The sequence below is a fragment of the Pempheris klunzingeri genome, chromosome 10, assembly GCF_042242105.1.
Source record: "Pempheris klunzingeri isolate RE-2024b chromosome 10, fPemKlu1.hap1, whole genome shotgun sequence".
In the NCBI taxonomy this organism is placed as follows: Eukaryota; Metazoa; Chordata; class Actinopteri; order Acropomatiformes; family Pempheridae; genus Pempheris; species Pempheris klunzingeri.
Window position 1 is genome coordinate 9999760 of NC_092021.1, and position 14171 is coordinate 10013930.

Consider the following 14171-nt stretch of genomic DNA (forward strand, 5'->3'; position numbering starts at 1 on the left):
AGTCCAGCAATGCGTTATGTCCATAAAAGATTTAGCACAAGTTACTCCATGAATCAGCAAACTGCACTCACCAATCACAACTATAAACTAACTAATTTTCGGCGGTCAGTAAATACCTCAAAATTTTAGCCATGTCTACCCACGTGAATTTTTTTTGTAACCTGTTGTTTTAGTGCCCTAATGGTTTCTGGCTAAGACTGTTGCAAAGGTCAACAAATGGCTCATGGGGTTCATTTGGTGGTCATCCCCACCCCTGACCCATGTCATATGATCAAAGCCTGCCTACTTGTAACAGGCCACTCTACAGTTAACTTGCTGGATGTGTGGGATGAGTGAGTCTTGGCAGAAAAATCAGAATCAGAATCAGAATCAGAATCAGAATTACTTTAATAATCCCCAAGGGGAAATTGCTTTTTGTTAGCTTTTTGTGTTTTGCACACAGCTCCAAAAGAATAAGAATAAGAATAAACTTCAAACACAAAGTAATATATAAAAGTATGAATAAAAAAGATGATGTTAAAGAGTAGACTACTATACAATATACCTTGTGGCTGACTGTGAACTGTGAACATGTACAATGACTTTGCTCAGAGTGAAAACACCAAGGCCAAACATTACACTAACTTGCTTTTACAGGAGAAGTCAGTATTGCTACTCCAATGCTTCAGTATACTGCCAGTGTTACACTATGTTCTTTGACATGTAGCAGAGCAACAACCACTTCACCTTTTTCAATTCAAAGTAGTTTATTCGTCCCTCAATCTGCAATTCAAGGCAAGCGAGCACACAAACAGGAATACACATAAGAACAAAAGAAAAAAGCAGGTTTGGAGTCGATTAACCACAACACTAAATAAGTTAAGTAGGAAATCTGTGCCTGAAGTACAACCTACAGAGACCTTTGACATTGGAAACAATGTATTTGAGATTTTCTCTATTTCATCAAAACACATTGTACTACTAAATACAAAATTGAATAACAAAATGAATTATTAATGCTTTACTGCTTTTGTCTGTTGAAGCTTCGTGAGCAGATGCTGGACATAATGAATGACTTAATGAATGATGTTCCCATCAACACTCCAGAGGAAGTACAGGTGATAGCCAGTGGACTTAGTGCTGTCATCCACGAAGGCACTGAACTCAGCGCTTCTGCTCAGGTACTACTCAGTGAACTCCACTCTGATGGGAGGGAGGCCTCACTGTATGAAATATTTAAGCGCTGAAGGACAAGGCTACCTTAGCTCAGCCTTGTAATTTGCATGTCTGTTTTAGGCCCATTGTTGTAATATCTTTACTGGCTACTTCTATCTTACCACCTCCCAAAACTATGTCTTTGATTCTCACCTCCAGGAAGTGGCTTCATTATTGTTTGCAACGCTCAGCTCATCTCTGGTCCACATGGATATGAACAAAAGTGAAGAAAACAAGATGAAAATGCTCTCTGTAGCCAGCATCATTGTGGAAGGAGCAAGCAGTATCCTGGACTTTTCCTCCAATGTGAGTGTTTAACCTTAAGCACACTGTATATGTGCAATTTTGCGCATCTCAGGAATATTTACCATTGTTTTTTTTGAATGGTCATTGGTCCTCCATTGAACATCAAATAAATTATTAAAAATAAACTGTATCTGATTTGTTTGCATCAAGATCTATTTCCTTTGATTACAGTTCTACAGAACTGTTTACACAGATTAAGATCTGTGTGCCCATGGCCACATAATTTTCTGTGTGATCTGGAAGTATGCAATGGAATCAGGCGCTTCTCAGTTCCTTGACAGCAAATGTATGCAAATGCAGCACACAGAATGATTTTTAGCCTTTAACAATGCTATCAGATCCATGTGGAACATGTTTGTCTATTATCAACCACTTGGGCAAAAATTTTGTCAGGAATGCTGCGTTTAGTGACCAGGGGCAAGGCCAGTGGTCCATGACCATTCTTCTTTAGAACATCCATCTGGCCCAAATAGCAGTCAAAAGCCTAAAAAAAACTTTTGCCTTGTGTGTAAATGTCTTGTGTTATCCTTTGCAGAAAAACATCTCTGATGCCCTTGTCCATACTCTGACAAACATACAGAGTGCACTGTTAAGATTCAAAGATGTTAATGAGGGGCCAACTATCATCCAACAACCTCATATTGGTGTGTTTGTTAACAGGTAAGTTACTCTTCAGCCACAAGCTGAGACATGTGTAGTAAGTAATGAATACAAATTTGGGGAAAACGCTTAATTGTTTTCTGGTGGAGATTTGGTTCATGTTGGCAGATTTTGTTACCTTTGGACAGAGCCATCTGTTTCCTCCTGTTTCCAGTCTTTATGCTAAGCCAAGCTAACCTTCTGGCTGTAGCTGATTATTTCCTGGACAGATCGTTGACACTTTCTGTATTCCTTTATAACCTCTCACAGTAAGTCACAGTTAAACATTCTGCCATCTATTCCTGTAAGTCTTGTTGGGCATGCACATGAAATCATCTGGCTCTGAGCACAAAACATTTAAGGGTGAGATCCTCAAAGATTGATTTGAACACTATTAGGTCCAGTAAAGAATAGCAGCAAACTAAAATTCTAAATAAAAAGCATAACTGTAACTGTAATTAATCAACTAATCAATATAATTTTTGCATATTTTCCCTCAGGGTGACACCAGGAAGTTTGCACACAGAGTCTATAAATATTCCCAACTGTTCCTGCCCCACCTTTTCCCTCCCAATGCTGCCCTCTAACATATTACCGTCAGAGGAGAAACCAGTGGACGTACGAGTAAGTTGGTTGGAGTACTTAAGTTGTGTGTGTGTGTGTTTGTGTGCATGCATGTGTGTATGTGTGAGTGGTTCATGATTTTTCTAATATATATTTTTTAGTCTTTTAAAAAGTCTCATTATACACATTATTACTGATGTATTTCTCAATACATGTGACCTTAAAATATAAGAAAGAGACAAAGTGAAAGTGTCTATGGGTATATGTCATGGTTAAGTTCTTAATGCTTGCTCCTGCATTGTGCTGTGTACCTTGACACAACTAAAAACAGATTCGACGGACAAAATGCAAGTCAAAAGTGCCTGACTTGTTAATGAAGTTTAAACGTGCTTTGCTCTTTACAGATGCTGAGTTTGGATAAAAACCCATTTTCATGGAAGAGAAGAAACATAAGTAGCCTAATAGGTGCGCTATCCCTCACAACAGAAGATGGCTCCGGTATCCCTGTGGAGAACCTGAGTGAGGATATTGAGGTTAGTGCAGCAACAGAGCAGCGTATCAGAGCTGTTCTATAGTGTGCTCTGCTGTCGAGAGCACGCTCTCTGTTTGGACCGATCTATACCTTCTTTTAAGGCAAATACAGGCACGCTGGTAGCTCCTCTGGTATAGTGCTTAGCAGAAGGCTGAGTGTTACTGCAGCGGCCAGGGTTAGAATCTGGCTCAGGCCCCTTGTTCCATGTCGTCCCCTCCTTCTCTCTCCTGTCTTTCCTGCCAGTCTCTAATATCAAATTCTAAAGAAAAGAAGACAAACAGGCTTCAAGGGAATGTGGTTGTGTGAGGCAGGATATGCTTAGTGATATGAGAAAAATGGAGAGCTACATAGAGTGCAAGGCACCACAGAAGGCACAGCAGACGTTTCCTCTACATAGTGCCCTGAAGTGGACATTAGTGTGGTGGAAGACAATGGAGGGGTAGATGTCTGCTGTGACTGCCACCTGTCCATAACACACTCACCAGTAATGCATTAGAAGGGATTCTTATTACGCATTCGTCCTCCTCATCAAGTGCACTTCAGGTGTGCTCTCAGCATAAAAATACTTATGTAGTACATTTTCTGTCTTCTATCTTCATTCACAAGAATAGTTCAGTGAATTCACATCAATTAGACAGAAGGAGAATAAGACAGACAGAAAGTCTACCGTTTGTTCATGTTATGAATATGTTCAGTAGTATTTAAGCCATTCAAATAATTTACATTAAAAAAAAAAACCTTTCTTATGTGCTATGTAAACTACACTACACACTTTGTCTTCAGCTTCTGACCATTTAAGATGTAAATGAATTCAGCAAATCCTCTGCAGAGAACACTAAATAACTTTTAAGGGACTAAAATCACAATTAAACTTGTGAATTATAGAAGAATATTAGGTCACTAGAAAGCAAATGCTGTTTATTATTCTGCCTGCTTGTTAAAATGTTTTATTACATTACAAACTGCTAATGGTAAGGAGAATCTTTTTATATGTCCAAGCAAAATATGAAGTTTGGATCCATGGTCTGGTCCACAGATTCTGTTGCCGAGGGCTGTTGGAGAGCAGGTGAACACCTCTGTTTTGGACCTGAGGAACTACAGCACAACAGTCATAGATGTTCCTTCAGCTGACAGTACGCTGGTGTTAAAGGTCCAGTAAGCTGCTCTCACTCCATTTGTCAGATGTGTCATGACCACTTAAAAAAACTAGTTTCATATCAATTTTTGTCTTGTCGAGAGTTATATCTTACATTTTATTATAGTAGTAAGATACTGGAAAAGAACCCCTGGTCTGCTGTTAATATGATGCACCTACTGTTGTATTGAAAACTTTGATGCACTTTGTCAACATGCCTCTTAAAGATGGTGCCGTCGAATGATCCGTTACCCTTCAAACTGTTCCTTGGTTATATGGACTACCCCACTGAAACAAATTATGTTGCAATGACAGAGATGCCTCACCAGGGAACAACACAAGGTAAATGGACTGTGCTTATACAGCTCCTTTCTTGTCTTTTTGACCACTCGAAGTGCTTCAACACTACATTCGCATTTGCCCGTTCACACACCTGTACACACTCACGGCAGGGTGCCATCAGGAGGAAACTAATCATTCACACGTACACTCACACTTTGGAGTAGAGCTTGGGGAGCAATTTGTGGGTCAGTGTCTTGCCCAAGAATGGTAAATGGTAAATGGTCTGTATTTGTAGAGTGCCTTTCTAGTCATTTTGATTACTCAAAGTGCTTTTACATCACATCCTCATTCACACATCATTCATACAGGAGGAATCTAAGCTAGAGGAGACTATTCTTTCATAAACATTCACACACTGAAGCTGCTTCAAGAGCAAGTTGGGGTTCAATGCCTTGCCCAAGGACACTTCAACATGCTGACTGGAGGAGCCAGGGATCAAACTGCCAATCTTTTGATTGGTGGATAACCTGCTCTACCTCTTTTTTAACTCTAATGCCTTTTTTATTTGCGTTGTGTGTCTTATACAGAGGAAAGATATACCTGGCTGCTAGACCCGAAGATTTTAAAAGGAAACACTGGAGTGCACTATCTTGTAGTGAGGCCTATAGTAGGTCCGGGTATAAAATCCATCAATGCCAAATTATCAATTACATCCCTCACAACTGCTTGTAAATTTTGGGATGAATTAAAATTGGACTGGAGCAATTACGGATGCAGGGTAGGTACAGTAATTCAATCTTCTCCTGTCATGTGTAGCATGTTGCCCAAACCTTAATATAAATGTTGTTGTCTTCCAAGGTTGGTGTTCAAACCACACACTTAGTCACCCAGTGCCTCTGCAACCACCTCAGCTTCTTTGGCAGCTCTTTCTTTGTCACCCCCAACCTCGTTGACCCGTCACGCACGGCTGAGCTGTTTGGCACATTTGCTGAGAATCCTGTGGTGGTCTGCTTCGTGGGGGCACTCTTCGTGGTCTATCTTTTGGTGGTCATATGGGCACGAAGAAAAGACATTCAAGACACGAGCAAGGTATGGTATATCACCAGCATTGGAGAATAATTCAGAAATAAAGTAACATAACACAAAATAGTAATTTCACAATTACAAAATGCATCTTAAAATATCGGTTGGTTGGCAGGTGAAGGTGACTGTGCTGGAGGACAATGATCCCATGGACGAGTACCGTTACCTGTTGAGTGTCAGCACAGGCCATCGGAGAGGAGCCTCCACTTCCTCTCAGGTAAATGCATCATCAGTTCTGTCAGACACTCTCAAAGCAAACAGTTGAATGGCTTGATTTGACAGAAAAGGCTGTTCACCGAGTTATAGTGCTAAGCGTCAGGTTGTAATGTTCATATTGTACCAGCATGAATATCATTGGACGTTACCAGCTACAAAGTTGTGTAGATGAGTCAGCCAATTACAGTGAAGCATAAAGGAAACAGCTAATGCCTGTCAGCCAATACAAGTGCAATGGAAGTTCTCTGCTTGAATGCAGTCAAAATCTTTAACCTGTTGAACCCAAGCGGAGCCCAACTGTACACTCTGTAACAGTACACTCATCATGTACGAACATATGCATGTTGCACATCAAATTAAACAGGACAAACTCGGCTACAAGCTCATGTGAACCATGTTTACCTAAACCAAACACGACTGCAACACCAAGCAAACTAACGACCACATATGAAAATCATCATAGCGTCACGTTCCAGCAGCTGCTCCATGTCGCTATACGACCAACACTCAGCAAACTAGCAGCCAGAGAACAGCAGAAATTCAACTCAGTTTTATGACGCCATAACGATAAATTATGTCTTACCTTTGATGTGTTGAGCTATTATATAAATAGACCTTGTGGTTGTAGAGATATGTCCTATTAACTTTGGGCATGTAATTTTCGAGCAGAGGCCCAAAATATGTGTGTTGCTTTTGTTACACAAATGGCACCCACTCGTGGTCTTATTGTTTAATGCATGTGCCGCTAGCTGGTGAACATAGTGGATCATTTAACCACTGAAGAGTCAAAACAGGGACTAAAAGGAGAGCAATTATTGGACTATCATAAAATGGTCAAAATGAATGCTGGTATTGTTAACACATTAGCAATAACTCCTTAGTTGATTATATGTCAAATTGTTCTGATTATTGTGGCTAAAAATCAATTACTTTAATTAATAATAGATACAAAATTGTAATTGTTACAATTATATTTTGGTTTTAACTCAGGTTGTTTTTTTTCAGATGGCTGAGGACACTTTTATTTGTGAACCTATTGAGAAGTGGTTTTACCAGCACATCATTCATGCTTCCCTATTTCGCTTTGACTTTCTGATGACATTTTTTACGGTCCAACCATTTTGCTTACTTTGCTCAGTGGCTTTTTCTGAATACCTTGAGCGTCATCAATTACATTTTGAGGAAATATTCTGTAACAATGTGTGGCAAGTGTGCCATTTTTAATTGATTTACACTAAATATCCAAACATTCTCCCACGATATTTTTAATGTGTAAGTAAATTGGTTTTAATTCAGTTTGGGATGTTTCAGGTGACGATAACTCTGCTGGGTTCGGAGGGAAATAGTGTTCCACACCACCTGACAGATCCGAAGAAATGTGTGTTTGAGAGAGGTGCAATAGACATGTTCCTGCTAACTACACCTTTCTCCCTGGGAGACCTGCAGAGCATCAAACTATGGCACAACAACGCAGGGCGCCACCCTGACTGGTAGGCAAATACAGAAATGTCAGGGTCATTCAAAAAACCATCATCATGTATGTATTATTTTGCCTCATTGTAACATTAGTCATGACATTTCTCTTCTCATGGCTTTGTTATGACCGACAACACCATGAACATGGAGCAAAATGTGAGCGGAGTAGCCTCGGCTCACAATTGTCTTGACCTTTCAGATGATTGCTCGCTCATCAGATACAATTCCTGCTTCAACTGCCAATCAGCTCGTAGCAGAGGCAGCTGGTGAAGTCAGCAAACTGTCGGCTGGTAGAAATCCCCTAGATCCCCTCATAGCCGTGTCAGATCAACAAACTGCCTATTGCACAAATGACGGCTCCAATCTCTCCACCCTCTTGTTTTTTTTTTTATGTTTTTATAATTTGATCAATAAAAGAAATGCAACTGTAGCTACTAACTCACTATTATTGCCCTCATTCATATCTTAAGACGCTACAAAAAAGAAGCCTGAAAAATTGGCAGTTAGAGCATAAACACAGGGAATCGTTGCTATGGAGACGATACACCATCTCGTCAAAATCTTCAGGTTTCAACACATTGCAAGTAGTTTCAACTCGTCATGACTTTGGTCTGGACTGGGCTCCAGACAGGCCTTCACATGAATAAAGACAATTTGTCATTCAAATGTAGTTACAGTCTTTACATTTTCATTTGCATTTGTTTTTCAGGTATGTTGGTATTGTCATGGTACAGGATTTACAGACAGAGCAGAAATGGAATTTTCTATGCAACTCCTGGCTGGCCATACACAGTGATGATTGTTCCCTTAACAAAGTTTTCTCAGTTTCGACCGAGATGGATTTGAAGAGGTTCAGGTAAGGTAAACGCGGTGAGCTATTGGGCAACAAAACTATTCACACAAACACATTGCTGATGTCGAAAGGCTGAAACTTGCTCCTGAAACTTTCAGTTGAATTTGAATGATGAATGTTTACTTGTTTACTGCAAACCCGGTTTATGAAATATAGCAAAGTCATATATGAGCACCAGCAGAGCGCCCACGTCCATTCTCATAATTGGAATAACATGACAGAAAACTAATTTTGCTCCAGAGATGAGAATCAGTTGGATATGATGAAAGTATTTTTGTAGCAATACTTACAAACAACTGTAAGCCCGGCTGTCCTGAAATGTATTCATTTATTTTAGTCATCATTTCCAAGGACAAAATCTGTTGGTGAATAGAAAAACTGTAAATGAGTTAACAAGGAGAAGAGAGTTGCAAAAGGCACAGTAAAATTTGAATTTAGATATGTTACAAGAAAATGCAAAATATACACTCAACAGCACTCAGCATACACTCACCGAGCTAGCCTGGCTACAGTACAGTATGTTGTGTTTCTTTATGTTTTATATCAGGCTGATTTATTATTCATTTAAATTCAACTAAATTCAAGTTGAATTGAACTGAAATAAAATGGAATAAGAACTGTCACTTACCTCTAATCCCTCTAAAGCCCCTAAATATTCAGCTTAGACACTGAGGATAGACTCCTGTTTCCCCTCCCTGGTGTATAGATTGTCAGTGTCAGTGAGAGTTTCTTGTGAGTGTTTTTGAGTCTAGTCAAAAACTTCTGGTCGTAACATCAAGTATTAGCTATGCTGATGTTTAGCAGCAATAAATTGGCCAGAAAGGGATCAGAAATGTGATGCTAATCCATCACTAATTGGTAGTGCATGAAGGCTTAGACTAGTGTTATCCTTTGTTGGAGGGTTGTCCACTAATCTCTGGGTTGGCACCTTGCATAGCAGCTCCATCGCCATCGAGGTGTGTGTGTGTGAGTGGATGGGTGAAAAACAGTGAAGCACATTGTTCGTTAGCACAGAATACCGCTGTCAAGTGGAACCCATGAACCATTTGCTGCTCTCATTTTCCAGTAATTTGTTCTTCATGAAGACAACAAAGGATTTCAGTGACGGACACCTCTGGTACTCTGTGATCAGCCGACCACCGAGCAGCACATTCACTTGTGTTCAGAGAGTGTCCTGCTGTTTTTCCCTGCTGCTCTGTACCATGCTGACCAGCGTCATGTTTTATGGCATCCCAACGGACCCCTCTGAGCAGACCATGGACCTGGGTACGACATATTTCATTACACTTAAATGTATTTTATCACAAATTTACTTTATGACCATGTAAAGCTGCTGGTTGATAATTGTACATCCGTCTTTATAAAAGAGAACCATTACGTGATAACAAATTACAACAGAAGCCCAGCACTGCCTACCAAAATACTTTTTTTTATTGATTTGTAGATGATAAAAACATTTAAAAACGTATCCAGTATAATTTCTTTTAACTCTCTTGCTCTGTCTGTTTCCAGGGCGGTTTGAGTTTACGTGGCAACAGTTCATGGTTGGAGTTCAGAGTTCCCTCATCATGTTTCCGGTGAATATCCTTATTGTCAGCATCTTCAGAAACACTCGTCCTTGGGAAACTTTTTGTTGCAAGTGCAAAACAGAAAAGCCAGATGCACTTGAACAAACTTCTGTCTCACATACTGACACCACCAACTCGAACATCATTGTCACTTTTGACACTGTCATCAAGGTTTGTACTTCATGTTTTTAAAAATGTGCAGTTTTGCCCTCAATATTTAGCACTGTGAAACTGAAATCCAAATGTTATAATACATTTTTTATGGATCATGACAATCCATGTAGAAACAGCAATGGATATCGTCACAGGTTCATATATATTATAGTATATTACAATTTGCCATATTGTATGTCATTTTTATATAAAAACACTTGTATTTGAACATTGTTCTCACTCAGGATATCACAAGAATTGCCCACTCACTGTCTGAGACCGTGAAAAGCAACGTACCATGCACTGAGTCCAAGTTTGGGCCTGAACAACAAACTGATATTAATGCTGTCCTTTCTGTGGTGGAGGACTTCATCAAACAGAACAGTAAGACCAGTGACACGGCCCGGTCCAAGTCTCAGAGCTTTCACAACATCAATCAGCCACAGCTGCCAGGTGTGTGCCTGCTGTAGATACATTCACACATTTCTGTCTTCATCAGGCACACTGCTCTTATTGTAAGGGATGAGGTAGATGTAATAACTTTTCTAACATCTGTTCCACTCAGCTGAGCACAACAGTTTTCACAGATTTTGGTCACTGATCTTAGATAGACAGACAGACGGACAGATATGTACTGTAGATGTAATTTCTCCAGATGACAAGACTCAGTGCAGTACTTTAAGTCTCCAGTGCGGCTGAAGAGGGAGATAGCAGTTCCCTGGGGGGCCCCAGTGTTACTGATCAGATCATCAGAGACACATACTGTTACCTCACAAACTGTGGTCTGCCCATCAGATAGTCATTGATCGAGGTAACCAGGAGAGTGCCGAGGGTTTCTGTCAACATTTCAGCCACAAGACTATAATTCCATTCAGTCCACTTTATCTATGTCTATAGATATGCCTACGTACATTACTATTCAACAATATTTTTCCCGTTGAAAAATGTATGTTTTTTTAATTTTTTTTAACATTTCATACCATAAATGTGTTCAATTCGTATCTTCCTCTATGAAATGTCATGAACTAAGTCTAGAACTTGCAAAAAAAATTTTATCAAATGAACTGGCATTGAACTCTGCATGTTACAGTGAGCAGTTATAAAAAATCTGTTAATGGAAGTTAATTTTCTGTTAAATGCAAAGTAATCATACTATCAGTATTAAAATGAAGAGGTGCACAAATGTTATTTCCCAGAACAGCGGTACATACAGTGGGGCAAAAAAGTATTTAGTCAGCCACCAATTGTGCAAGTTCTCCCACTTAAAAAGATGAGAGAGGCCTGTAATTTTCATCATAGGTACACTTCAACTATGAGAGACAGAATGGGGGGAAAGAATCCAGGAAATCACATTGTAGGATTTTTAATGAATTAATTGGTAAATTCCTCGGTAAAATAAGTATTTGGTCACCTACAAACAAGCAAGATTTCTGGCTCTCACAGACCTGTAACTTCTTCTTTAAGAGGCCCCTCTGTCCTCCACTTGTTACCTGTATTAATGGCACCTGTTTGAACTCGTTGCTAGAGAGCATTTGGATGATCCAGAAGAGGATTGGGAGAATGTCATATGGTCAGATGAAACCAAAATACAACTTTTTGGTAAAAACTCAACTTGTCGTGTTTGGAGGAGAAAGAATGCTGAGTTGCATCCAAAGAACACCATACCTACTGTGAAGCATGGGGGTGGAAACATCATGCTTTGGGGCTGTTTTTCTGCAAAGGGACCAGGACGACTGATCCGTGTAAAGGAAAGAATGAATGGGGCCATGTATCGTGAGATTTTGAGTGAAAACCTTCTTCCATCAGCAAGGGCATTGAAGATGAAACGTGGCTGGGTCTTTCAGCATGACTATGATCCCAAACACACCACCCGGGCAACGAAGGAGTGGCTTCGTAAGAAGCATTTCAAGGTCCTGGAGTGACCTAGCCAGTCTCCAGATCTCAACCCCATAGAAAATGTTTGGAGGGAGTTGAAAGTCCGTGTTGCCCAGCGACAGCCCCAAAACATCACTGCTCTAGAGGAGATCTGCATGGAGGAATGGGCCAAAATACCAGCAACAGTGTGTGAAAACCTTGTGAAGACTTACAGAAAACATTTGACTTCTGTCATTGCCAACAAAGGGTATATAACAAAGTATTGAGATGAACTTTTGTTATTGACCAAATACTTATTTTCCACCATAATTTGCAAGTAAATTCTTTAAAAATCAGACAATGTGATTTTCTGGATTTTTTTTTTTTTGTCTCTCATAGTTGAAGTGTACCTATGATGAAAATTACAGGCCTCTCTCATCTTTTTAAGTGGGAGAACTTGCACAATTGGTGGCTGACTAAATACTCTTTTGCCCCACTGTATATGTTTAGCTTAAAATGAACACAGAAAATCCTATAATGCTTCAGCTTTTTTTAAAATAAGAGATAAAAGAACATTTCCACCATCCATTGTCTCCATCCATTCTTCATACATTGGTGTGAAACAAGGCTAGATACATAGGGTTAGGTGCAATTCATTCTGTGCAAAACTTCAGAAGAGTGGTGATTGCATATGAAGTTGATGGTGAGAGGTGACACCCAGGGTGACACAAATCCACGGATATCCTGTGCCCTTACGAATGTACTTCATAAATGTACAGAATAACTCCATTAGGCATGGTCAAACTATTATTAGATCCACCAATAACAAGTTATACACAATTGGAATTTTTGTACATTTTCAGGGGACAGTGCTAGTATGCATCGAGGTTCAACAGTGGAGGGGATTCAAAAGAAGAGCAACAAAACCCAGTATCTATACCGGCAGATATGTCACATTGACAAAGAGCTGAGTCTGCTGGGACCCTCCGGCTTCCCCTCCACACACAGCTACAGCCAGGCTCTGCAGCAAGTCCAGGGCATGAAAGGCTTTCTTGAAGATCAACTCTTCACACTCAGCTGTGCCAATTTTGAAGAAGTCACTCAGAAGAAGTATTTATTTATTTATTATAATTAATAAAAGAGCACACTGGTGAATTTACATGTGTTAACCCATTATCTACAAACTGAATATTTATTTTTACTATCCAAACTGTACCAGAGTGTTAAAAGTCACTTGAAGATTTTTAAAGTGAAGGATCAATGAAGGTATTTCATATTCCATCATGGTTATGGGAACGCACAGCACTGGGTTTACAGGTCGGCAGTATTCTAAATGGCTGGCAGTAATTTTAAACCAACATTTTATGCTTTATGCTAAAAATGAAGTTAGAGCCAGGAGATATTTGGCTTAGGGTTAAGTGCTTGAACTATTTCTCGGCATGGTGCAGTGACTTCCTGCCAACCTCATGGTGACAAGTCATTGCATCCAGCCACTGTTTGAGCGTCTAACCCTGCTGAACTAAACCAGCTGCTGCTGGCTGAAGCTTTATATTGAGCAAACAAACAACAGAGAGAGCTATCGGTTTTCTTATCTAGCTGTTGCAAGAAAGCAAAGGAGCCTATTTCACAAAATGTTGAACAATTCATTAAGGAATACACAATATGTGGATAATGGGCTAAAACTTGCAAAAAAACATGATCTGCATGGTATTATCTTTTTAACACCCTTTATTATATCAATTACTCTGTGAATATAATTCAAATCACACATGGAACCGTAGTGTACAACAACTGGTAATGTGAGGTACATGTTTTAGAGCCGAATGTAGGAAATTTCCATGTTAAATTCCATTTAAATGTTATTTAAATTGATATTACTTGCATTCCAAAAGAGAGCTGCATTTGAGTACATGTTGTTTACTCTTTTCACTTGCAGTTTGAGCCCTGCAGAGAGCACTGATGGCAGCCAGAAGAAAAAGTTGTGCTGTCATGGGGGGCTACCCTGGTGGTTTATTTTTGTCGGCTGGCTGTTTGTGTTCGCAACCAGTATTGTAGCTGGATATTTCACAATGCTTTATGGGTTGAAATTTGGGAAAGAACGCTCCGTAAGCTGGTTGGTATCCATGATTGTCTCCTTTTTTCAGAGCGTCCTCGTCATTCAGCCATTGAAGGTGAGATGAGGGTTCCTTCCCGTTGTCATGGAAAACCTCATGCTGAGCTTCATTAATTAATTTTACATTTTAGAAAGTGACATTTCATAATTTTCTTACAGTTTAAACTTCAGAGATTATTCTTTATGAGCTCATGCCAAGTATT

At 39.7% G+C, this 14171-nt stretch overlaps 1 protein-coding gene across 1 annotated transcript in view; it reads left to right on the plus strand.

Annotated features, from left to right (window-relative positions):
* Positions 1 to 14171, plus strand: part of LOC139208622 (polycystin-1-like protein 2) — a 48412-nt gene that overhangs the window by 11793 nt on the left and 22448 nt on the right. The window contains 17 exon segments of the mRNA XM_070838345.1: positions 1023 to 1160; positions 1354 to 1500; positions 2036 to 2160; positions 2640 to 2763; positions 3108 to 3236; positions 4272 to 4385; positions 4598 to 4712; positions 5240 to 5482; positions 5485 to 5741; positions 5851 to 5952; positions 7263 to 7441; positions 8137 to 8283; positions 9347 to 9546; positions 9793 to 10019; positions 10247 to 10454; positions 12719 to 12965; positions 13792 to 14026. Of these exon segments, the coding sequence (XP_070694446.1) occupies positions 1023 to 1160; positions 1354 to 1500; positions 2036 to 2160; positions 2640 to 2763; positions 3108 to 3236; positions 4272 to 4385; positions 4598 to 4712; positions 5240 to 5482; positions 5485 to 5741; positions 5851 to 5952; positions 7263 to 7441; positions 8137 to 8283; positions 9347 to 9546; positions 9793 to 10019; positions 10247 to 10454; positions 12719 to 12965; positions 13792 to 14026 (2937 nt within the window).